Source organism: Metopolophium dirhodum, chromosome 1 (genome assembly GCF_019925205.1).
Source record: "Metopolophium dirhodum isolate CAU chromosome 1, ASM1992520v1, whole genome shotgun sequence".
Lineage (NCBI taxonomy): Eukaryota > Metazoa > Arthropoda > Insecta > Hemiptera > Aphididae > Metopolophium > Metopolophium dirhodum.
The window spans coordinates 104,408,552-104,432,687 of record NC_083560.1 but is presented as its reverse complement, the minus strand read 5'-3'; the positions used below and the strand labels follow the sequence as shown (position 1 = coordinate 104,432,687).

Sequence of the window (24,136 nt, the reverse complement as noted above, 5' to 3'; positions counted from 1 at the left end):
ACAACTTAGCAAGATTGATATACATGAACTTCCGAGCGATGGTTAAGATAATATAATATGATATTGATATAAAAATTAACTGAAATTACATTTTCAAATTGTAATTATTGTCAGTTCTTATATTTAATAATTTAACGTTAAATATTTTATCGACACCACTGATTATAGTGGTATCAAAAAAATAATTAAAAAATAAATAGTATTATTGTTTCTTCAAATAATTAACAAATAAACATCTTTAAAACTGTGACCTTAGCTACTTTTGCGAATACTTTATCGAATTTGACATTTCATTGATTGTATTTTACGACTAACAGGTGTACTTATTTGTGTTCAAACTACTAACATAAAACGAGCAGATAACTATCGTACATTATTTTTTTTATTGACTATTATAAGTTTTCGTATAATAAAATGCCTAATTGAAAATATATTCGAATAGCTCTGTATTAAGATGGGTATTAAGGTTAGAACTGGTCTCATTTAGTTTAGTAACAACTTACTGTTGTGCAGTTATCTCTATAGTATATTAGTATATATATGTACTGTTGTTCTATTAGAGTATAATATTTTGTATGTTTATTAATTAAAACATCATGGCCAAGATTCTATTTTCGATTTCCATAATACTTCTTAGTTATTCTTACTTAACGGAACAAGCAAAATTATCACACGATAACACGATTGATAAATCAGACATGGAAACTAATATATTGGTGGTAAGTAAATATTATGTAATATTTTTAGTTATTTGTGTACACTTACAATACATTGACACGGGTGCAATACGATTGCGCGCGGTCCTTATCAGCGGTGCCTTTTTAGGCGTACGATTGCTTGCGCTAGATTATTTTAACTTCTAAGCAACGTTGCCAAGTATTGAAGTATATAGGTGCAAGGTAAATATCGAAGAACTTAAGAAAATAGAATTTGTGTGTAAGCAATACCGAAGGGTATAAAAAAATAAAACGACAGAAAATTTAATTAAGTTTTTAGCCATAGTTGGAAATCGGTAACGCGATGATATAATAATATCGGGCTTTAAAATTTAACTTAAAAATATTAAATGTAATTTGTCAACTTTTTTTAATTATATACTTTTTAATTTATTTATCTATTCGAATTTTTAACCATTGTTTATGAATATTTTTTTGTTATATTAAGTGTTTGTTTTAATTTGTGTTATTTACGTATATTTAACGTTTTTTTTTTTTATAATAATAAGTATTTAAGTAAATGTATTTAAAAACTTCCTAAATGGATGAATTTGTACCTGCATTTAAATATAAAAATGAATTACGAAATTACTGAAATTTGTTACAAACAATTTGGCAACTTCGCATCACATTTCACGCGCAATCGTACGTTTTTGAATATTCAAAATCATGTTCTTTGTTATTCCGGCACTGCGCGCAATCGTATGCCCAAAAAGGTAAAACGCGCACAATCGTACTCCACCGATTGACACCTGTGATAAATACTGATTAGGAACTAATACTATTGTTATATGAAACGGTTGGGTTTAGAATTAAATTCTAGAGACTAGTTCCGTTGATACGGAATGTTATGACAGCATTGCAAAATGCCATAGCGTAACTTTGTTGTATAATATTCATTTTTATAAATATTGTAATAATGTAAAGGTTAGTTACCCTGGCCCCGCCACTTACGATTTATAAATGGAAATTAATGTCAAATTATGTAATATCATTTGAACCACAAAAAAAAAATTTGTAACCCACCCACTTCGGCTCAAAACGAAGTTTCCATGTGGCGGGGCCACGGTGACGTCACTACAGCCCGCCATTACAGAAGTTCGACTTGTAGGTACTTGAAAACTAGTGGAGATTATGTAATATCATTTGTAATCATTTGTAACCACAAAAAAAAAATTTGTAACACACCCACTTCGGCTCAAAACGAAGTTTCCATGGGGCGGGGCCACGGTGACGTCACTACAGCCCGCCATTACAGAAGTTCGACTTGTAAGTACTTGAAACCTAGTGGAGATTATGTAATATCATTTGTAATCATTTGTAACCACCAAAAAAAAAATTTGTTCATCGATCCTTTTGACTAAATGGTGCATGTCAATTATTTTCAATTTTCATTAACATAATCAATAATATCTCAAAAACAGTCTTACCTTTTTTTACATTTTTTAAATCTCTTAAAATATTCGTGTATTTGCGTTAGTTTAGTTCTTGAAATTATTATTTGTAACTATATAATATTATGTAGGTAGGCGCCTACCTATATCATATTATTGGTGGTTATTACGACATTATTATGTAGGTACGTTTACATATATTATTATTCATTACATTGCAACACATATTATATATGTTATTAATTGAACGTTTATTTAATACATAGCAATACTTACATTATTTGGTAGCTATTGTTAATATTTTCTTAAGTTATGATGGATATAATATAATATAGTTTCAATCATGCATTAAAGAAAATCGATATGATCACAGAGAAGAGGATCATTTACGTTGTGCAGGTACTTTGTTTTATTTCAAATGAAAAATATGTAAAATTAACAATATAGGTATTATTTTGTATAAAATAAAATTTCAGCATTAACTTTAAAACTTTTTGATTTTGTTGATACTTGATCCTTTAAATCGTCATAGCATTGCCATTGATCATTTTATCTCAAATCATATGCTATGATTGTCTTAATTCTCTTGCCGATCCATCAAAAGCAGTTACCCCTCTTAAATTGTACACATCTCCATTAATTGTTATTGTCTTGCTAATATCTCCAAGTTTCAACCAAACCTTTCCTAAATGCGTCGTCCTGGCACCCGTAAATCGTCAAAACCCTCCCTAACATATCTCATTTTTTTGTACCCAATTTGTACCCATTTGAACCCTCCATAAAAAAATTTGTACCCTACTCCCTTATACGCAAAATCAAATCTCCCGTCCGGGTGCTTTAACGACGTCGTCCTGGCACCCGGGACCACCAGAAGTCAACCGATCGATTTCGGACCTATCTCATTTTTTTGTACCCAATTTGTACCCATTTGAACCCTCCATAAAAAAATTTGTACCCCTCTCCCTTTTACGCAAAATCAAATATCCCGTCCGGGTGCTGTAACGACGTCGTCCTGGCACCCGGAACCACCAGAAGCCAACTGATCGATTTCGGACCTATCTCATTTTTTTGTACCCGATTTGTACCCATTTGAACTCTCCATAAAAAAATTTGTACCCCTCTCCCTTTTACGCAAAACCAAATCCCCTGTCAGTATGCTGTAAAACGGTCATAGGTACTGGCACTATAAAGACTATTGAATGCGCAGTGCTTGGTGTTTTTAAAAATTTTGTTTTTCGGTTAACCTAAATGTTCCTCCTTACACATGGATGGTAGTAGCTAGGTAATTACATTATATTACCATTGCATACGAGTATATAAGTATGTATATTGTTATTTGACAAAATCACTTTGTTGTATTTTACTGAATGAAATGTTTAATTCTTAAGTTTAAAACAATATCACGTTTTGCTACATAAAGTTGCGTTTTTCATCATGGCAAAACGAGTGAATAACATAGTGTTTTTTTAAATCGCTGTAAAAACATAACTGATGGAAAGACTTAGTTCATAATTTTTTTTCAGTGTATATAACCTATAATATAGACTATGATTTATCAATGGACTCACATTCAAAAGATCTGGTACTTGGTACCTACTATACACGAATACAGCAGAGAATTCCTCGGTTTTGTACTTTTGTATAATTGTATGTTACTTTTACTCACCTTAGAGCTTTTTGAATTCTGAACTTATTTGCTCACTTACCTATTTTTGTATCAATAGGTCACTAACCCGCTTTAAAACAGTTTAATACTAGTCCATTATTATTTCATTTTAGACTCTATTGTTTTTACAATGATGAGTTTTTTATTATTTTTTTTTTTTTAAATTTTTTCTATGTAAACGATTAGTAGTCAAAATAATGCTTTTTATTTTCATCTTCAGTATCTTGTTCGATGGGGATGTGAATCTAGTTGGTACTTTTGGGAGGTCAAAATTTAAAAATCACAATAGTTTTCAAAAGCGCCCGGAAAAACATAATAAAATTTATGGGAAAACGGGAATTTTACGCATAACGGTTTTTGACAAAATCGATTTTGGCTTTTGGTGTTATTCTAAAACGAATTATCGTAAATACATGAAATTTTTACTGAATATTTAAATTAGCCTTTTCTATTCATGAAAAAATTCTCAAAATATTTTGACTGGTTTTGAGCTGTTTACGGATATACTCAGTTTCTAACTTTTTTAGGTTTTTGTTATATGAATGTCAATAAAACATTATTTGTTTGGTAAATAAGCGTGACAATTTAATGCTAGGCTCCTGATATATTGTTACAATAACACTTGAAAAATATTAAAAGTACATTGTCAACATTTTTTTTTATAAGCATTAGAGTTCAAATTTTGACAAAATTTATCACATTTAAAATTTAATAATTATTTTGTAGTTAAAAATGTATAAAATGTTCTACTTTTATAGCTAAGGATTAAAAATGTAAAACAAGATTCCACATAGGTAAATAGGTTATATATAAATTACTTTATTCACGTTAATATCATTAAATATACTTAGTAATATCTTAGGCTGACTGACCATTTTAGCTCAGAATCGTTTTTCTTATATAATTTATTTTTATAGTTCAAGATATCAAATAAACAACCGGGTTCTTATTATTTTGGAAATTTATAAAATGTAGAATGTAAAATGTAGATATTTTAGTATATACATTTAATCCATAAGTTAAAATCTATGATAAAGTAAATTTCTTTATCATTTTATAATCATTATATTACAATTTTGAATTATCAGTACATTATCACATTTGATCCATTGTATTTTTTCCGTACCTAGTACCCCGTACATGATATTAAGTTTTGATTGTAACAAATATTAAAAATTAAAATTGTATAATATTGTTAGGTAGTTTTAGTATATTGTAAATTAAATATTGTTCTTTTACACTTGTTCTAACCTAATTTAGATTTGTAAATAAATAATTCATACATGTTATTATTAACAATATATTATTTATTCTAAACCTGAAACTTAGAAATATTGACCACAGATTTTAGTTTTAAATATATCATTAAGAAGTGCATCTAAAACTATTACTTGAATAGTTTAAAATTTAAAATGTTTTATTTTTTAAGTTAAAATGATTTAATTATTTGTGGTAAATAAATTATTGGTCCAGTATATTGCAAAAGATTTTATAAATGTTGGTCCTTACAATACAATAATTTTTCGTAAAAAAAAATACTAATTCTGGTAATCTCCCTGAGATGGCCGTATTTTTTTAATTTTACTTACCATAAATTCGGTTTTTTCAACACATCGTAAAAATTTTTTTGTGTCACCTTATCAGTTATCAGTTCTTCTTATCGCCGTCCAAAACTGCTATATAAAATATATTTTTAAAATATATCAGTTAATATATATCAGTAAATATAATCAGTTATGTTTTTACAGCGATTTAAAAAAACACTATGTTATTCACTCGTTTTGCCATGATGCAAATAATATATATTATATACATTTTTAATTAATATTCGTTAAGAATAGAGAATACTAAGTAGAGGTTTTTAAGAATAGTTATATACTTATATAGATCCAAATAACTTATAGGTATCACTAAAAAATTGTAATTTATTTTTTAAGCCATTAATGCTGTAGCAAAACGTGATATTGTTTTAAACTTAAGAATTAAACATTTCATTCAGTAAAATACAACAAAGTGATTTTGTCAAATAACAATATACATACTTATATACTCGTATGCAATGGTAATATAATGTAATTACCTAGCTACTACCATCCATGTGTAAGGAGGAACATTTAGGTTAACCGAAAAACAAAATTTTTAAAAACACCAAGCACTGCGCATCCAATAGTCTTTATTGTGCCAGTACCTATGACCGTTTTACAGCATACTGACAGGGGATTTGGTTTTGCGTAAAAGGGAGAGGGGTACAAATATTTTTATGGAGAGTTCAAATGGGTACAAATCGGGTACAAAAAAATGAGATAGGGCCGAAATCGATCGGTTGACTTTTCTGGTGGTTCCAGGTGCCAGGACGACGTCGTTAAAGCACCCGGACGGGAGATTTGATTTTGCGTATAAGGGAGTAGGGTACAAATTTTTTTATGGAGGGTTCAAATGGGTACAAATCGGGTACAAAAAAATGAGATAGGTCCGAAATCGATCGGTTGACTTCTGGTGGTTCCGGGTGCCAGGACGACGTCGTTACAGCACCCGGACGGGATATTTGATTTTGCGTAAAAGGGAGAGGGGTACAAATTTTTTTATGGAGGGTTCAAATGGGTACAAATCGGGTACAAAAAAATGAGATATGTTAGGGAGGGTTTTGACGATTTACGGGTGCCAGGACGACGCACCTACCTTTCCTGCATAATTTTGTGAAATTTTCTTTGTATTTTCAAGATGACTATATTTACCGGAAGCTCTAAAACCTTTTAATAATGAAAAATGATCATATAAATAACTACAATGTAATACATTATTTAAATATTCTATTTAGTTACTAAATATTTTTTTTTTAATAATTCTTTGAATATTTTTCGTGCGTATGGTGTTAGCTTTTGGATGTTCCCCTTTAGTATTACTTACCAGTTTTATTATGTCTAATATTTTGTTTTTTTAGAGAATAACAATTTTGCACAGAATAGTAAAAACAAATTTTATTTTTTAATTTTAAATATCAAATGGCTCTAATTATAGCTAATATCACTATTATAGTACGTACCTAATATTATTATTATTATTATTATTAATTTTTTTTTTTTTTAATAAGCAATGACTAAAAAATACAAATAACGGTATTAGGATATTTTGCCACTTCCCCGTATGCTTTTAAAATAATTAAGATGTTTTTATTTATACCTTTTGGTATTGACAATAGTTCCACTACTATATGATTGGTTGGTTTTGTAACCACTTCTCTTGAGCAATTACAATTTATTGATACACAGAATTTTGTAATTGGTTGAAAAAAATCGTCTATTTCTTTTTGCAAATTAATAGTCCCATCGACGCCAAGAAATGTAATGACAACCCTTCCTGCCGAACTTTTTTCTTTATCAAAACATAGCATATTTTGACAAGTATCTAATCTAATATATGATGGCATATCTTCCAATAATTTTTCACACATCGATGCAGCCGTGTCTACTGTATTGAATAGCATTATACCTCCAATTAGATCTTTGCTCTCCTTTATGAAATGTAGTGCAAGCAAATATACGCGATCTTTGTACATTTCTTTAGACGGTCTGTTTCCGATCATTTTTTTTACAAAATCAGCTACATTCTTATTATTTTTTCCTTCTGTTAAATGTTGCCACCACTAAAATTGATAACAAAGAATCTGCTGAACAAGTATTGTTCAGCAATACTTTGTCATATCCTGGTACGTATATAGGTTTGTTTTGAAAACAAGAACCATTTCTGAGTAAGGCTATTTCATTAAATGTTTTCGTGTGATTGAAATCTACTTGTTCAAATCCAGACTGTTTCACTAAGTATGACTTCATAGAACGTGGTTTTGATGACGACATACTTCCTTATCTTTTTCCAAATGTCAATTGAATTTTTTTCTGTTTCTAATTCGTCTATTTTGGTACACGCCAAACAAACTCTTTTTTCTCCACAACAACCTTCTTCACTTATAGGATCTTCTACTAAACACCCAAACAAATGAACTGCTTTATTGCAGTTGCTACAACGATGAAGACCTGTTGGAAAATCTCCATTTTTGCAGGCAATACATTGTTCTAATATATTTTCAACGATATTTTTGTTAACTTTTTCACAAACTTCATCGGATGATATAGGGCCACAAATTGGTTCTGAACAATCTTTACTCAAAGGAACTTCAGTGGGTTTTCCGTCTTTCTTAGTCTGTAGAATAAGATGGTCACCTCTGTAGAATTCTACCAATCGTTCGACAAAATCATCCACTCTCATCGGCAAATTATCATTTTTGAACACTCTATTTTTTATGTTATTGAAATTGCTTTCTATTCTGCTACTCGAAGCAATATTGTCACCATGTCCGAATACATTTATCATTATATTGGACCAACAAGGAAATAGTTTCATGGAGTTAATAATAATTGGGACAATTTCTGGAACAAATTGGGCGTTATCAAATTCACCCTCAACGTCGCCAATTTTCTCTTCGCATTTTAAAGCCAATAACTTCGACCAGTCCTTGAATGAATTCGATGCGTCAAACGAATCCAAAGAATCAAATTCTAATGGCTGTTCTTCATTGCTGTTTTCTGCTTCATTTATGAGCGAATCTACATTCGCGCTATTGCTACTGATTAGGGACTAAAGGAATTTGTTGCTTTTACTACATTGGGTATCTTGTTTTAGTGAATCAACATTTGATACGATTTGTGCATCATATTTGCTCATAGCAACTATGAATATAGCTTCTAATATTTGCTCTGCATTTTTCATGGAATTACAAGTTATTAAAATTGCTATAGATCTAACAAATAGTTGTTTAGTACACTGATAACGAGAGTTTTTTAGTGGTTTCAAATGTACAAAATGATTAACATCGTTTCTTATAAAACATATTGGTATTTCAATATCTTTATCACCACGACATAATAAAAAACATATTTGTAAATATTTTTCCAAAGAATCGTATTGTGTAAATGCTTGTACAGTAGCCGACATTAAAGCTAAAGATTGGTCAGTTATTAAAACTTTGGGGGGTTTTAATCCACATTGGAGCCATCTTTTAAGCCATAAACTAATTGATACATTATCGTGCTGTTCGGACACCGTTGATATAACTGTAAAACTTTGATCTACTACTTTCATTACTCCTTCATACAGAAAAATAGAACTACTAAAATTATTTCCAAATTTTTTTATCTTCTTACATACACCCCCAGTAGCGTCAAAACTAATTGTCAGCACTGCACATTTTGAATATTTTTCTTTATATATTTTCAGTTGAAGGTTTGTCCAAAAATGCACAAAAAACTTATCAAATCCTATATTCCTAATAGCACCATCATATTTATGAATCTGCTTCATAATACCTAGGGCATTTATAGGATCTTGATGATGTCTTAAGGAGGATACTGCTCTATGCTTAGACTGTCTAAGAGAAACTAAACTTGGTATTTGAAGTGGAATTGTATCATCTGCAAATATTTAAATTAAAATCATCTAGTGATTATCTATATTCTATACCTATGTACCTAATAAACAGTAGTAATATTGTAACAATAGTAATATTGTGATATATGAAAAACATCAATTAATATTTAAAAAAAAGGTGGGCAAGTGGATGTCGCTCTGCTGTACAGTAGGTTACAAGTGGGTCACTGTTACTGGATGGTATTAAACTTGAATTCAATGATATAAAATCATTGTATAATAAAAACGATTCTGAGTGGAGAAAATTGTGGAGTAAATTTTTAACTACGAAATAATTATTCAATTTTAAATTTAATACATTTTGAACTTTAAATGCTTATAAAAAAAAAATTGTGACTAAGGATTTTTAGTATTTTTCATCTGACTTTGAAACAATATACTAGGAGCCTTCTATTAAATTTTCAAGCTTTTTTAACCAACAAATAACATTTTATTGATAATTTTAGAAAAAAAACTAAAAAAAAATGGAAAATGAAAATGTCCCTAAACAGTTCAAAATAAATCAAAATAATTTGAAAATGTTATCGTGTATAGAAAATGCAAATATAAACAACCAGTGAAAATTTCATGTATCTACGGTAATTTGTTTTGATGTTACACCAAAAACCAAATTCGATTTTGTCAAAAAGCGATTCTGAGCGGAGACGGCATATAGACAGTCTAGGATATTTTAAATTATATTGATATTGTTATTATACGGTAGTTGAATAAGTTAAATAAATTAATATTATTCATATTATTTAATTATTAACCTAAAATTATCAGCGATGCTGGAAAAATATTATAATGTATACTTATAATACTTTTGCATAAGACAGAATTCAACTGGAAACTGAAAATGACCGTAAACAGCTCAAAATAACTCAAATTATTTTGAAAATGCTATGGTGAGTAGAAAATTCTAATATAAACATTCAGAGAATATTTCATATATTTATGAACATTTTTTTTACAGTTACACCAAAAAAAAAATTTTTATGAGCGTTTTATGTTCATATTTTTACAAGATTGGATATTCACTCGATTTCTCATGTAGCGATTTTCTTATTTTGTTGTAATTCAAAAAGAATAATTGCAGATGTATGAAAATTTCAGTGAATGTTTATATTAGCATTTACGCATAATCTTAACGCATAATCCATTACAACAACACACTTGTAACTTACTGTACAGCAGAGCAACACCTACTTGCCTAGCTTTTTTTTTGTTCTTTTTCCTGGTGTTTTTGAAAACTACTGGGATCGAACATTGAAGCATTATTTCGAGTACTTATCGTGTTTACACATTCACAGACACAATAAAATAAATAATAAAAAAAAAACACACACACAATATTTATATTATATTTGTTTATGAATAATTGCATATTACTATATTAGTATATGAAATATATTAATAATTATTATTTACCTTCCATCATCAATCGATTGGCTTCATTTCGTCTGTACACAGATGGAGCTATGTCCCGATTCAACATCGCATCTAAACATCGCTCTTTTTCTGAACCTGTCAATTTCTGTTTTTTATAATGATTTGTATTGAAAAATCCAGTATATGTACAGTCCATTAACACTCTATAAGTAATAAAAATTACATAAAAATAATCAAACTTTAAAATAAAATATTTTTCGATGAAATTTGTAGTACCGAATATTGGCTGATGGTACATCTTTTTTTCACCATAAAATATTGACCCACATTCCGTGCATCTCCCATGAACTGTAACATATATATTTCCTGATGGCCGTACGCTTGCTCTTTTGTATGTAATTGCACAAGGAAGTTTGGTGTGTAAAAAAAAATGATCCTGGATCACGTTGCTCCAATTAAATGGTGTCAAAACTTCATAATATCTAGAACGATTCTTACCGCAGTAATATTTACTCTGGGGACTTATACTAGCCCATTCTTCAGAAGACAATGTTATTAAAAAATTAATCACTTCAGTAGTTAAATTATTCTCATCACTGACATAATTATTATCTTAAATAACCAAAAATTAAAAAATTGTGTATAAAAATAGTTTGAATTAAATGGTTCTAAAAAAATAATGATGATATTATACAAAATATAAATTATATACTACCTCTTGCTGCATCTTGGGTAGGTTCAATATTCTTTATTAATGGAAGTAATCCCAACTTTTCCTTGATTCCTCCACGATTAAGAGCCACTCTAACCCGTATAGATGCTGCTGTAACTTCTTTGTCGTATTTTGAATTAATAATAGTTGCTATTTTATGCCATACTTGATCTTTAGTACCGGCAATACCTTAAAACAATAATAATTTAATACAATTATCTAATCACGGAAATTTCATTAATTCCTAATTTTTAATATTATTAACATACTTCTTCCATCCTCACTAATAATTTCATTTTTCAAACTTAATATTTCAGCTTCTAAGATAGCACTCTCTACTTTAGCTTTTCTACCCATTTTAAATAAATTATAAATTTAATATACAATATATAAATATTAATTAATTACAAAAATAACGTCTAACATATACTTTATACATAATATATTATATAATATATACAGTGTGATCACGGTAAGTGGAAACACTCAATAACTATGTACAGGCTTCATATATTTCAATTCTGATTTTTTGGCTAACTAATAAACATTATTATACACATTTTCAAATAATAAGACTATTTTTGTGACAGTTAATTGTGCACATGCGCACAAAAATTTTTTTTTTTTAAACGGCACGACCTATCTTTGACCACAAATTATTTTTCTTTGTATTTTTTAATGAATTTTAGTGGTTGAACTTCTTTTCTAAGTTAAAAAATGGCTGAGTTATAGTAATCTGATTTTATGTTATTTGCATGGATAATTTTATTATATCGTATTTATTATTATTAACTACGTATTTTATTATCTGTTATACCCATTCAAATAACATAAAATCAGATTACTATAACTCGGCCATTTTTTAACTTAGAAAAAAAATTCAACCACTAAAATTCATTAAAAAATACAAAGAAAAATAATTTGTGGTAAAAAATAGGTCGTGCCATTTAAAAAAAAAAAATGTTTGTGCGCATGTATAAAATTAACTGTCACAAAAATAGTCTTATTATTTGAAAATGTGTATAATAATGTTTATTAGTTAGCCAAAAAATCAGAATTGAAATATATGAAGCCTGTACATACCCAGACAGCATTTTGTAATGATAATATTATAATAGTATTATAATAACGTTATACTAATAGTATTCGTTATTGCAATGTTATAATAATATTATTAATCAAAAAATTGCTGTCTGGGTAGTTATTGAGTGTTTCCACTTATCGTGATCACACTGTATACTACATATTATCGACTATCGTCGTCTATAATCAATTAAAATATTACTTATACATTATAAGACCATTATAATCTAACCAAGTATATTTATTATAGTTTCTACAATGAATAATGATTTTCATGTTTATGCACCGCAACTCGTTGACAATATAAAATAACTAATTAAATAATATTATATATTATTTATAAATTATAAGAACATATATATTGGTTATAAAATAATATCCAGAGTGTAACAGAAATATTAGACAAATTAACATATGTATTACAATTTACAATAATAGCTAATTTCGGTGCCGGTGGCCGCGTTGTCGACACGTAGTCGACCGGGCGGAAATTCGTTACGGCGCGGCGATATATATAAATGATGGCAACTGCACGGCAAATAAGCTACAGCATTGAACGTGTTAATAACCCATGGATGTTATTTTTACTGTTAGTTATTACTTAGTTATAACTGTTTCTGGATAACATCGATGATACATTATACAGATGTTTTTATTTGACGCAAATTTCATATATTTAATATCCTAATATTATTGTTAAATACTTAAATGGATGTTATTGTAGAATGTTATATCGAAATCTCCCAATATATATCTAAAGGATGTATAAGTATTAAGTTGATCTATTATACAATGAGGTAAATCGCATTGATGTTATTTTTAGAAGTTGAAACAAGCAACATATTTAACATCCTATATTGTAAAATAGATAATTTATCACGAGGTTATTTTTTTGAATATCTATAGGTTTTAGTTGATGCATGGTACAGTGGGTTATATGTAGCCATGTAGATACCTACATTTTACACATTGACCAACTACTTAGATTCTACCTTATATCACACACTTTATTAGTTATTGAGTTATCTATAAGTATTTTTTCACTCAACGTTTTTTTACACGGAGTGTTTTTGTAGGGTGAAAATGTGAAATATACTTTAATGCAAAGCTGTTTGGTAGTTTGCTATTTTATTCTCTTGTAATGCTACAATAATTTTCTTAGTCAAGTTAGATGTTTAGATTTTTTTGAACAATCTGTTTAATATTTCTTGCTGTCTGATAACTTAATATAGTTATAACTTATAGTAATCTAATTTTTCTATTATTCAAATGTAAATTACAAACGTAAAAAATAGTTTATCATATCTGTATAACTTACCTTTTAAATCACAGTGCTTAACGGTGTTTTGCAATACGTCTGTCTAAATAAATTGAAATTATAAAAACGTATTTATTGTAACTGAAAATTACAACATAACACATCCACGGCACTTGTGGTAATGAACATTCTTCTTCTTCTTTCTTCTTCTTTTTCTTGGTTTCGGCCTTTAAGACCATACCGCTAAATACAAATCTTGCCATCTGTCTCTATCCTCTGCAGTTTCTCTCCATCTGATTCCTGGATCTATCATTTTTAAGTCCTTTTTAACACAGTCTTCCCACCTCAGTCTGGGTCTTCCTAGAGGTCTTTTACCTATTGGTTCATTCTCTATTACCTGTCTAACTAGGGATCCTTGTTTACGCCAGGCATGGCCCCCCCAACTGAGTCTTCTTTTTGTGATCTCCTTAACTATGTCAGGTCTCTGAAACTGTCTTTTGAGTTCATCATTATGTAACTTTCTCCATTCATTTGTTCCACTGTCAAAGACCGGTCCATAAATTTTTCTTAAAACTTTCCTCTCGAAAACCCCTAGTCTCTGTTCTTCAGCTTTTCTCAATGCCCACGTCTCAGAGCCATACAGGACAATAGGTCGTAATAATGGTAATGAACATATTACAATTATAATAATAAACATATTACAATTATTTTATTGTACTAAAATAAAAATAGAAGTAATAATAATAATAAAATATAATATACCAAGTTGAAAAACATTATAGCCCGTTATAAATAGATTACAGCGGCCTATACTCTAATATATATAGTATATACACATAATATTTACTTAAATAACAGGTGAAGCTATTATTATCACAAGTTAAATGCTTCAACTACGTTAAAGTTAATTTAAAGTTAATGCTGAAATTCTATTTTATACAAAATAATACCTATACTGTTAATTTTACATATTTTTCATTTGAAATAAAACAAAGTACCTGCACAACGTAAATGATCCTCTTCTCTGTGACCATATCGATTTTCTTTAATGCATGATTGAAACTATATTATATTATATCCATCATAACTTAAGAAAACATTAAGAATAGCTACCAAATAATGTAAGTATTGCTATGTATTAAATAAACGTTCAATTAATAATATATATAATATGTGTTGCAATGTAATGAATAATAATATATTATGTAAACGTACCTACATAATAATGTCGTAATAAACACCAATAATATTATGATATAGGTAGGTGCCTACCTACATAATATTATATAGTTACAATTAATAATTTCAAGAACTGAACTAACGCAAATACATGAATATTTTAAAAGATTTAAAAAATGTAAAAAAAGGTAAGACTGTTTTTGAGATATTATTGATTATAAACTTTGCACAATATTTAATTTGACGAAGTGAAAAATATTTTTAGCATTTCATTATATTTTGTAGTACTTGAAACCTAGTGGAGATTATGTAATATATCTCCACTAGGTTTCAAGTACCTACAAGTCGAACTTCTGTAATGGCGGGCTGTAGTGACGTCACCGTGGCCTCGCCACATGGAAACTTCGTTTTGAGCCGAAGTGGGTGGGTTACAAATTTTTTTTTGTGGTTACAAATGATTACAAATGATATTACATAATTTGACATTAATTTCCATTTATAAATCGTAAGTGGCGGGGCCAGGGTAGCTAACCTATAATGTAATTATACTCCGTCATGACCTACGAGTTACGACGCACGTGTAATAATGTAATTTGTATTTTAATTTTAATTAATTATACGGGCTGGAACCTTTTGGATTTTGACAATAAACATTACATATTTGTGATTACAGAATACGTTGCAAAAATAGTTATTAATAAATAAGAATAATATTATAAAATACAGTACATATAAACACTAATCTGTTGGTAGTTGTATGGTCAATACATTTTGTACGATTTTTTTATTATTACATGTTCCGATACGAACGTATTGAACTATAGTACAAAACATTTTGTATTTTACAAGTAGGTATAATACACCTATAGTTAGGTACTTAGGTACCAAGGTATAAAATAAATATAAATGTTCCAGAAAAATGAATTTAATTGAATAGCAAAAATACCGACATTGAATAATACGATTTTCTTTTATATACAACCATACATTATACAAGTATATGTTACAATATTTCTTGAGTACCTGCCTATATACCTAACCATCGTTCAAAAAGATTGGGCTTTTTACGTCCTGTTTGGTATTCAATATCCACGTTTGGCACTCAATACTTCCTTAAAAAAATACAAAGTTTAGACATAAAAATAAAAAAGTACCTATTATGTTATGCCTTTTTTAAGAATTACAATTCAAACCATATATATGGCATATTATATATACGCTACCTAACTATAATATATTAATAATATTTAAAGTACCCGTGTTCCGTATGATTGGATTAGGAAAATTTATGTAATAATAAATAAAAGAATAAAACCTAATGGTTATATAAAATCTTATAAAATACGTGAGATCAATTAAGTATAGAATAATAATTAATATTTAATATACTTAAAATAATAAAATAAATAGAATAGGTACTTAAGTCTTTAAAGAACTTGTGTTAAATCAAATTATATTTCCATGATATATCCAATTTCCAACGCACCACTCAGCTGTAGGTACAGTAAATTGTAGGCGTCATTGTCAATTTGTCATTGTAATCGTAGTGAATGTACTAAATTATATACAATTATTATTGTATAGGAAAAACAGTTATGATATTACTTAGATAGTTAGGTGGTATATCTTATGATATCATTGTTATTAAAGTAATTTATTTTTACTTGTACGAATACAGTCTGTAGGTTGAATTAATTCGTATAACACACATTGAATTAGAAAATAATATATTAGTTATATTGACATTAGCAGTTACAAAAAAAAAATTATTATTCATCGTTTCAATATCTAATTCCGTCTGAATTTAAAATTAAAACTTCAATAAAAAAACTGGTTATATATTTTTTTAATTCATTGGTTACGGTATGAACTGACAGAGTCGAGTGGTGTATCTGTCTTGACGTGTCTCCGGTGTTGACGGGTGTTGGTGGCGGTCTGCGCCGGGTCCGTTGATGAGGGCAGAGGTGTATAGGTGACACAACACAATTAAATAAAAGAGAAAACCACAACCAATTCACTGAGATATGTGTTGAATATATTAAGTTGAATATCGAATGTAGTTACAAAAAGGTTATCATAAAAATCGCTACCAAGTGGCGATGTGGCGCATCTGGCTATCGTGCGAGTAAGCGATGCGCCTTAGTGCGTTACCGTGGATGGCAAAATACAGACAGCCGGCCGCGCGTAGCCGGCAGGTGCGCTGGTGTCGTCCTACCGTGAACTGGTGGTTGGTAAAAGCTGGCGTGGTGGAAATTCAAACGCTGGTTCCCGGGTCTACGTCATACTCCCCCTCCAAGCCACCAGTCATGGTGATGCGGCCAGTGTGTCGAGAAGTTCCAGGCTGTGGACCTGACCACGGTTTCCGGCTTGTAATAGCGGTGCGTGGCCCTGGTGTTGCCTGATCTCTATTTTTTTTTCGGGGATGACTCCGCCTAGGTTGTGGACCACAATGACGTGTCGTGATCGTTGTCGTCCTTCCTCAAGTATTCCGGGGTTTTGTCCCGTAGCACCTCCCTCTCCTCCTCCGGTGAGATTTCCATCTCTTCCTTAGTGGTTTTGGGCGGGATTGGGATGAACGTGTCGGTCGCGTGTCCGGTGGTGGCAGAACCGACTGGTGGCTGTCCGTCCACGACCATGTTGAGCCGGTGTTGTTGGCTGGTCTTCGCCTTCTTCGTTGCCATGAACTCCTTGAGCCTTACCTTGTCCCTCTGTTGTCGCTTTGTCAGTCCTGTAGCCGTCGGTGCTGGTCGCGGCCGTGGTGCCATGGTGCTGGTGGCTGTTGTTGCTTGGCCGGTGCTGTGTGATGCTATCGGCTGGTAAGATGCTGTGTGGGCTGCAGTTGTTGCACCCCTTGTTGGTCTGGGAGATAGTACTGCTGGTTGTCGGTATGCAGATGGCTGCGTCAGCCGGAGGCTTCTGTCTACGTCCGCCGTCCTATCCTCCCATCCACGTATGTAAGCTGCCCACAGTGCCGGGTCCCGCTGTAGCTGTTCCAGTGGAATGCGCCGTGTCCTGTCCACCCCGGTTGTTTACTGGATGCGCCTGTTCCTCTCCAGTAGTTCTACCACCTGCTGGATTGGATCTGCTGGTGTGGGCTGCTGGTGGCTCTACATCGTGGCTGTGTGTGGTTTGGTTAGTACTGAAAATGGAGGTCATGTTAATGATGTTAGTACCTACGACATAACTGTTATAAATATTTGCATTTCGTGTGTGTTATATACTGGATCTAGGACGTTTCGTCGTGAGTGATTCGGCACCGTCGGTTCAGCGCAGACGTTTCGGCGATATGTCAATTCGACGATGTCCGTTTCGGTGAGTGACAATTTCGTACTACACACTATACACTTTTCGTACTACACACAATTTTAGGGACTGCCTCTTAGAAATATCATTTTATTTTGCCTATCATAATTATTTACTAATCTTTTATCTGTGTCTTGAAATTTTTTCAACTTCCTTGGAGGACTATTTCCCGACACAAGATTTTCATAGTACGTGTCACGCACGGCTTGAATTTTTTTGAGATTCGCAATGAAGGTCTATTTTAAAATTAACAGATCAACCATATTGATAATCGTGACCACTTTATCGTGTAGTAATAATAGCAATAACTTATAGTAATAAAGAGAACATTTCTATACCACACACCATACGGCGAGACAATGTTACAGATAAGTAAATTATTGCCATATCGCCGAAACGTCCGCGCCGAAACGTCCCATTCCCTATATCCTGTGTTGTCTATCCTGGTTGATGCTCTACCCGGCACGTCACTCGTTTCAGGCATGATACGTGTATTTTCCTTGGTGGCAGCTGGTTGGTTAGAAAAACACCTTTTCCAGCCTTACTGGTCCCCACCATTTCGGCACGAATCCAGCGTGAAACCCTTGATGAACCTTTCGACAAGTGGTGTGCCTTGTAGTACTCTATGTCACCGGTTTTGTATATTGTTTTTGTTTGTGTTTCCGCGGTGTGTTGTTGTTATTGACGTTTTGCTCCCGTGCTGCTCTGTTCATGTTTGGTTGGACATTTGGTGCGTGTGTTTTCCGTGACAGCACCCAGTCTCCGGCCGCTTTTGGTACTTGCAAACAATATTGGGGCTAGCTTCGTGTCTCACGAGTTGTGTTTCCCGTCGATTAATAGCGCTCGTAAACCTTTTTTTATTTCTTGGTTACGGCGTTCAACTGGGTTAGCCCTTGGGTGATACACTGGTGTTGTCCACATTTTGGCTCTCCAATGTTGAATTGCGGTACGCATTTCGTTGGAGACTAATTGGGGGCCGTTGTCACTGAGACACACCGGTGGGTATCCGAAGCGTGAAAAGAATTCTCTTTCAAGTGTCTCCGTTATTGACTTAGTGGTGGCTGTTCCGAGTGGGTACGCCTAGGTCCATCTGCTGTATAGGTCTGTAGCTACCAGTATGTATTGTTTACTCCTACTTGTGCGTGGGTATGGGCCCATGAGATCTATGTTGATTACCTCCCACGGTTGTCGTGGTATTCTGACGGTTGTAGGGTCGTCCGGCATCGTGTTTAATCGTTTGGTGCACGCACACACATGGCACGGCCTAACGTACTGTTTGACGTCGTTTTTAGAAAAACCGTTGCTGCGTGAGTGGTATCTCCAGATCGCATTTTGTGCCTTATTTTTGGTTTATTGCTACGGGTTCAAGGTTCCCTACCTTTAAGCGTAATAATCCGCCGGTGAACGTATAAGCGTTTTCCGTTACCTTTCCGGCTGCGCTCTGTGTTCCACGTTGTGGGTTTTCTGATGACCCGTTTCCGATTAAGTTTTGTATGATTGGGTCTGCTGCCTACCATTTCGCGAGTGTGGTGTTTGGTAGGGAGTCTTCTTGTGGTGAGGCGTTGTTGTTGGTCGTTGCGAATAAGTTGTTGGCCGACGTGTTGAGGGTTGTTGCGTGTGTTGTTGTGGGGGTAACTTTTAACCGTTCCTCTAGCAGTTCCTCATCTACTGGTGGGCCCAGGGCGGGGTTCCGTGACAGCATATCTGGAGCTTCGTTGTGTATCCTGGCAACGTGTGTAGTTTGGTAGTCGAGGTTCGCTAGTTGCAGTGACCAACGTGTGAGCTTGGAGTTCGTGTCCTTTGCACGGTGCAGCCACGTTAGTTCCGCGTTGTCGGTGAAAGCTCAAATCGTCGGTCCTCTAGGTATGGTCTAAGTTTTCCAGTACGGCTGCTGTAAAGGTCACATCTAGGTCCCCTATTTTGGTTTCGAAGGTCTTGGTTCCTGACGTTAGGACGTTATGGCCGCCCGCCATGCGTACCGGTGTGGGTGGTCCGGATAGTGTTGCTCCAAATTGTTGGGCTAAGTTTGGGGTGGTAGCTGGACAGTTGGTTTTTAGCCGAGTGTTCAGTGTTCTTGGGGGTGGGTTGAATCGCCATAACCAAGTGTTCCAACTCACCTGTCGCTGTGCTCTGTGCCCGATCCACGGATAAAGGTTGAATTACTGATGTAGTGGTCGATGTGTGTGATGAAGATGATCTGCTACGGTCGGAATTCATTTTTTGTGTAACAGGTAATATTTTCAAAGACGTTCCGTGGTTGGTGTGTTGAATCGGTGTTAGGTGTGAGCGTCTGTTGGTAATATTCCCGTTATTTGTTCCAAACAATGATTGTGGTGATGGTGTATTTGTTTTCGGTGAGGCGGCTTGTCGGCTCGCCATGTGTTGTTAAGTTGTGGTGTGAGTGGACGTGTGGGTTGCATTTCCTCGTTCTGTGTGTTCGTGTGTGTCGAAATAGACAATTTTATAATTTATAAACTACAACATAATTTACAATTTTTTGTGATTTTATCAAAATATTTAACTTAACGTATCTTTGATATTATGAAATCGGTTTGTATACAAAAAAACAATAATTAATTGAAAATGTCAAATTTTAAATAATACATTTAAGTAGTATACATTTGTATGTTCACAGTACGTTTTTTTTTCACGATGGTAATTTCACAAAGTTCAAGGGAGGATGGCCTGCTTGAACACAATGATTTTACCGTAACAAAAATCACATGGGGATTTCACACTCATTGTCTACGAATTCTCCCCTTACACAAAATATTTTGTTAGAGACACACTTGTTAGTTTGCACACTTTAAATCGGTTTTGTCTCTTACTCAAAAATATTTACTGTGTACACACCAAATTTCCCCCCCCCCCCCCCCAAAAACCCTTATTATAAAACTGAAATAATTATTTTGAGTACAGAACACAAATTACGAAATAATGGATTTTTTTATTATAAAGAGGGATGCTATGTAAAATTTCAAAGTATAGTATTTCAATTACATTTTATATATGATCTGAAATCGTTAGGATCAATCAAAATGTCAAATGTTAACCGGGTTTTGAATTTTTCATTATAAATATTTATTTATTCCATAACTCAATGCTTAATATCTTTAATTTCATAACATCCCTCTTGCAGTTTAATATAACACTATATACGATTATTATTATTATTATTATTATTATTATTATTGTCAACTACTTGTATAACAAATCTATTATTATCTTATTGTTGATATTCGGGAATGAATTAAATGTCTGCAAACATAACAAAGCTATTTCTGAGTCTTCGTAAGGTTTATAGACGCAAAATAAGGGGAGAATTCGTGGACAAAAATGTGAAATCTCCCTGTAAAATGCTATACGGTAAATATTTTTGTGTCATCTTATAAGTTATCAGTCCTCCTTATCGCCATCCAAAACTGCTATATAAAATGCAAATAAATGCAATAAAATGCTATACAAATTAGCTATTATCTAAATGAGCCCCCGCCGTGGTCTCCCCCCCCCCCCCACCACTTAGGCGGCCTTGCTTAGATCTTTAAAACTACGCAACGGATTTAAATACGGTTTGTTTTTAATTGATAGAGTGATTCAAGAGGAAGGTTTATATGTATATAACATGCATAATATAGTAGAGAAACACTGCCCCTGTTTTGTATGTACGAACATATCTGGAAAAGAACTCTACTTAATTTAATACAGTTTTCACTAATAAATCGGTTGAGTCACGGGGGAGGTTTTAATTTAAAACTAGACAATGTAATATTTATTAATATAAGATTATATATCCGCCATTTCTTAGACTTTTAACCTACCTTGAATATCATCTTCAAAACGGCGCTGAAATTTGTTACCTACCTAACCAAACTATAATAATATGATCACAGGATGGAGAAAATGAAGGTCCCAATTCACTGGAAGAAGAACAATTGATGTTGTTGGGAACAAGAGGAGTTGAAGCCGCTACTAAATCAAAAATGGTGTACAAAACCCGCGATCCCAGGTACGTGATAGACAACCAGTTTTACAGGGAATTTGACGCAAGAAAACGCTGGCCCCAATGCAAAACAATTGGTGAAGTTCACAATGAAGGAAACGCCCTCTTGTCTTGGGTAAGCATACGAATTTATTTGACAGAATCACTGTATTAAAATTGAAAAAAACGCATTTTCAAAATAATAAATAATAATCCTACTGATAATTTTTTCGCAACAGGCTTATGCCCACGCCGGGGTATTCGCAGACAGAATGTGCATAGCGACTAATGGAAGTTACAATCAACTCCTATCCACCGAAGAGCTAATTTCCTGCAGTGGTATAAAGTCTGTATCAAAAGGCTGCCGTCACGGTATTGTTCAAAGTGAACATGTTTGGAAATATTTCAAAACTCACGGCTTGGTCTCCGGTGGCAAATACAACACTAACGATGTAATTTGAAAAATCGATTAGCTATTTTATATAATAATCGTAATTGTCATTGCATTACATAGGGATGTCAACCTTCCAAAATTCCATCAATTTATAACATACCAACAAAAATGTACAAACATAAATGCAAAAAGTACTGTTACGGTAATAATACGATCAATTACAACCATAATCACGTGAAAGGTAAGTCAGGTGTAGCCAATGATAATACATACTGACGAGTTTGACATTTCTTAATATTGTTTTATTAGCCGATTATTACAATTTTATTTTATGATTTCAGTTAGCAACTACTATAGAATATTATCTAACGAAGATATTCAAAAGGACGTACAAACTTATGGTCCAGTCTCAGTATTATTCACATTTTACGATGACTTAATTCTTTACAAAAGTGGTTAGTTTATAAATACGATCAATCATATTATTATATTGCATGCTATAAATATTACTCAATTCAATGTATTATACGGTTTTGATTTGTTGTTTGCTACAGGTGTTTACGCAAAAACGAAAAATGGAAAAAGGATACGAGGTCAATATGCCAAGTTGATTGGATGGGGAGTCGAGAACGGTGTAGACTATTGGTTGTTGGTCAACTCTTGGGGATATGATTGGGGACAGAATGGACTGTTCAAAATCAAGAGGGGCACAAATGAATGCAAAATCGAAACTTCGAAGGTTATGGCAGGCGAACCTGAAATAAAATAATATTATCTTCTTATAAAATAATAATATTTGTCATTTTAAACCAACTTTAAACAACATTAAAACATTTACAAACAAATTATTCGAATGTATTCAATAATATAATCTTTTGTTCAATGTTTACTGTTATTTTAACAATCATAAAAGTGTATTATTACATTGAAAATTCAATCATCAAAAAAAAGATTTCTCATAAGTTATTGTTAATGAAAATAAAAAAAAAAGTTGAGCGTAAATCCACTTTTTTTTGAACATTAAAATCAAGATTATTTGCAAATTATGTTGAGTTAGAAATACATAAAAAAAATATAATACAGGATTCCTCATAGGTGTTCTTATACCGAGATCCATTACCCCAACACTGTCAAGTTTGAAACTGAATATTAAAATTATCCAGTATTACCTATGTACTTTATTTTGTACAATTTTGTACACCTCCCCTCACACGAGAAAGCGCGATTTCTCATGTCCGTGTTCCGGTAACGTTACCCCAGCACTGCCAATGACCAATTATTATCCAAACAAAATTTAACTCGTACAGTATTATGTACTTAAATTTTGCACAATTTTGTACAACCAAAATAAAATTTTGTAGACCTTCCCCAACTTGATAAAACGTGATTTCCTAGTTAGGTAACAATTATACTATTAACTTCACCTAAATTATTTTGATTTATGGTAAGAATTTTTATTCTGATATATAATAATAGGTTATCACTTTTTCATTCTAGAAATGTCTTATAATTGTATAAACTATATTATATAACTATATAACTATTATATTTTTTCAACGTATTACAACAATAATATTATAATATATTATAGCTTTCCTAA

At 32.2% G+C, this 24,136-nt stretch overlaps 2 protein-coding genes across 2 annotated transcripts; one reads left to right on the top strand and one right to left on the bottom strand.

The window, feature by feature from the left end:
• Positions 1-596: 596 nt before the first annotated feature.
• On the top strand, positions 597-23,305 carry LOC132936399 (cathepsin B-like cysteine proteinase 5). The gene is made up of 6 exons (XM_061003122.1): positions 597-719; positions 22,054-22,278; positions 22,382-22,594; positions 22,657-22,777; positions 22,878-22,991; positions 23,091-23,305. Exons 1-6 carry the CDS (start codon positions 597-599, stop codon positions 23,303-23,305), a joined length of 1,011 nt encoding a protein of 336 aa, XP_060859105.1.
• Positions 2,561-7,359, bottom strand: LOC132936400 (uncharacterized). The gene is given in 4 exon segments (XM_061003123.1): positions 2,561-2,682; positions 2,685-2,790; positions 6,456-6,526; positions 6,957-7,359. Coding segments are annotated over 4 exon segments (702 nt in total).
• Positions 23,306-24,136: the final 831 nt, after the last annotated feature.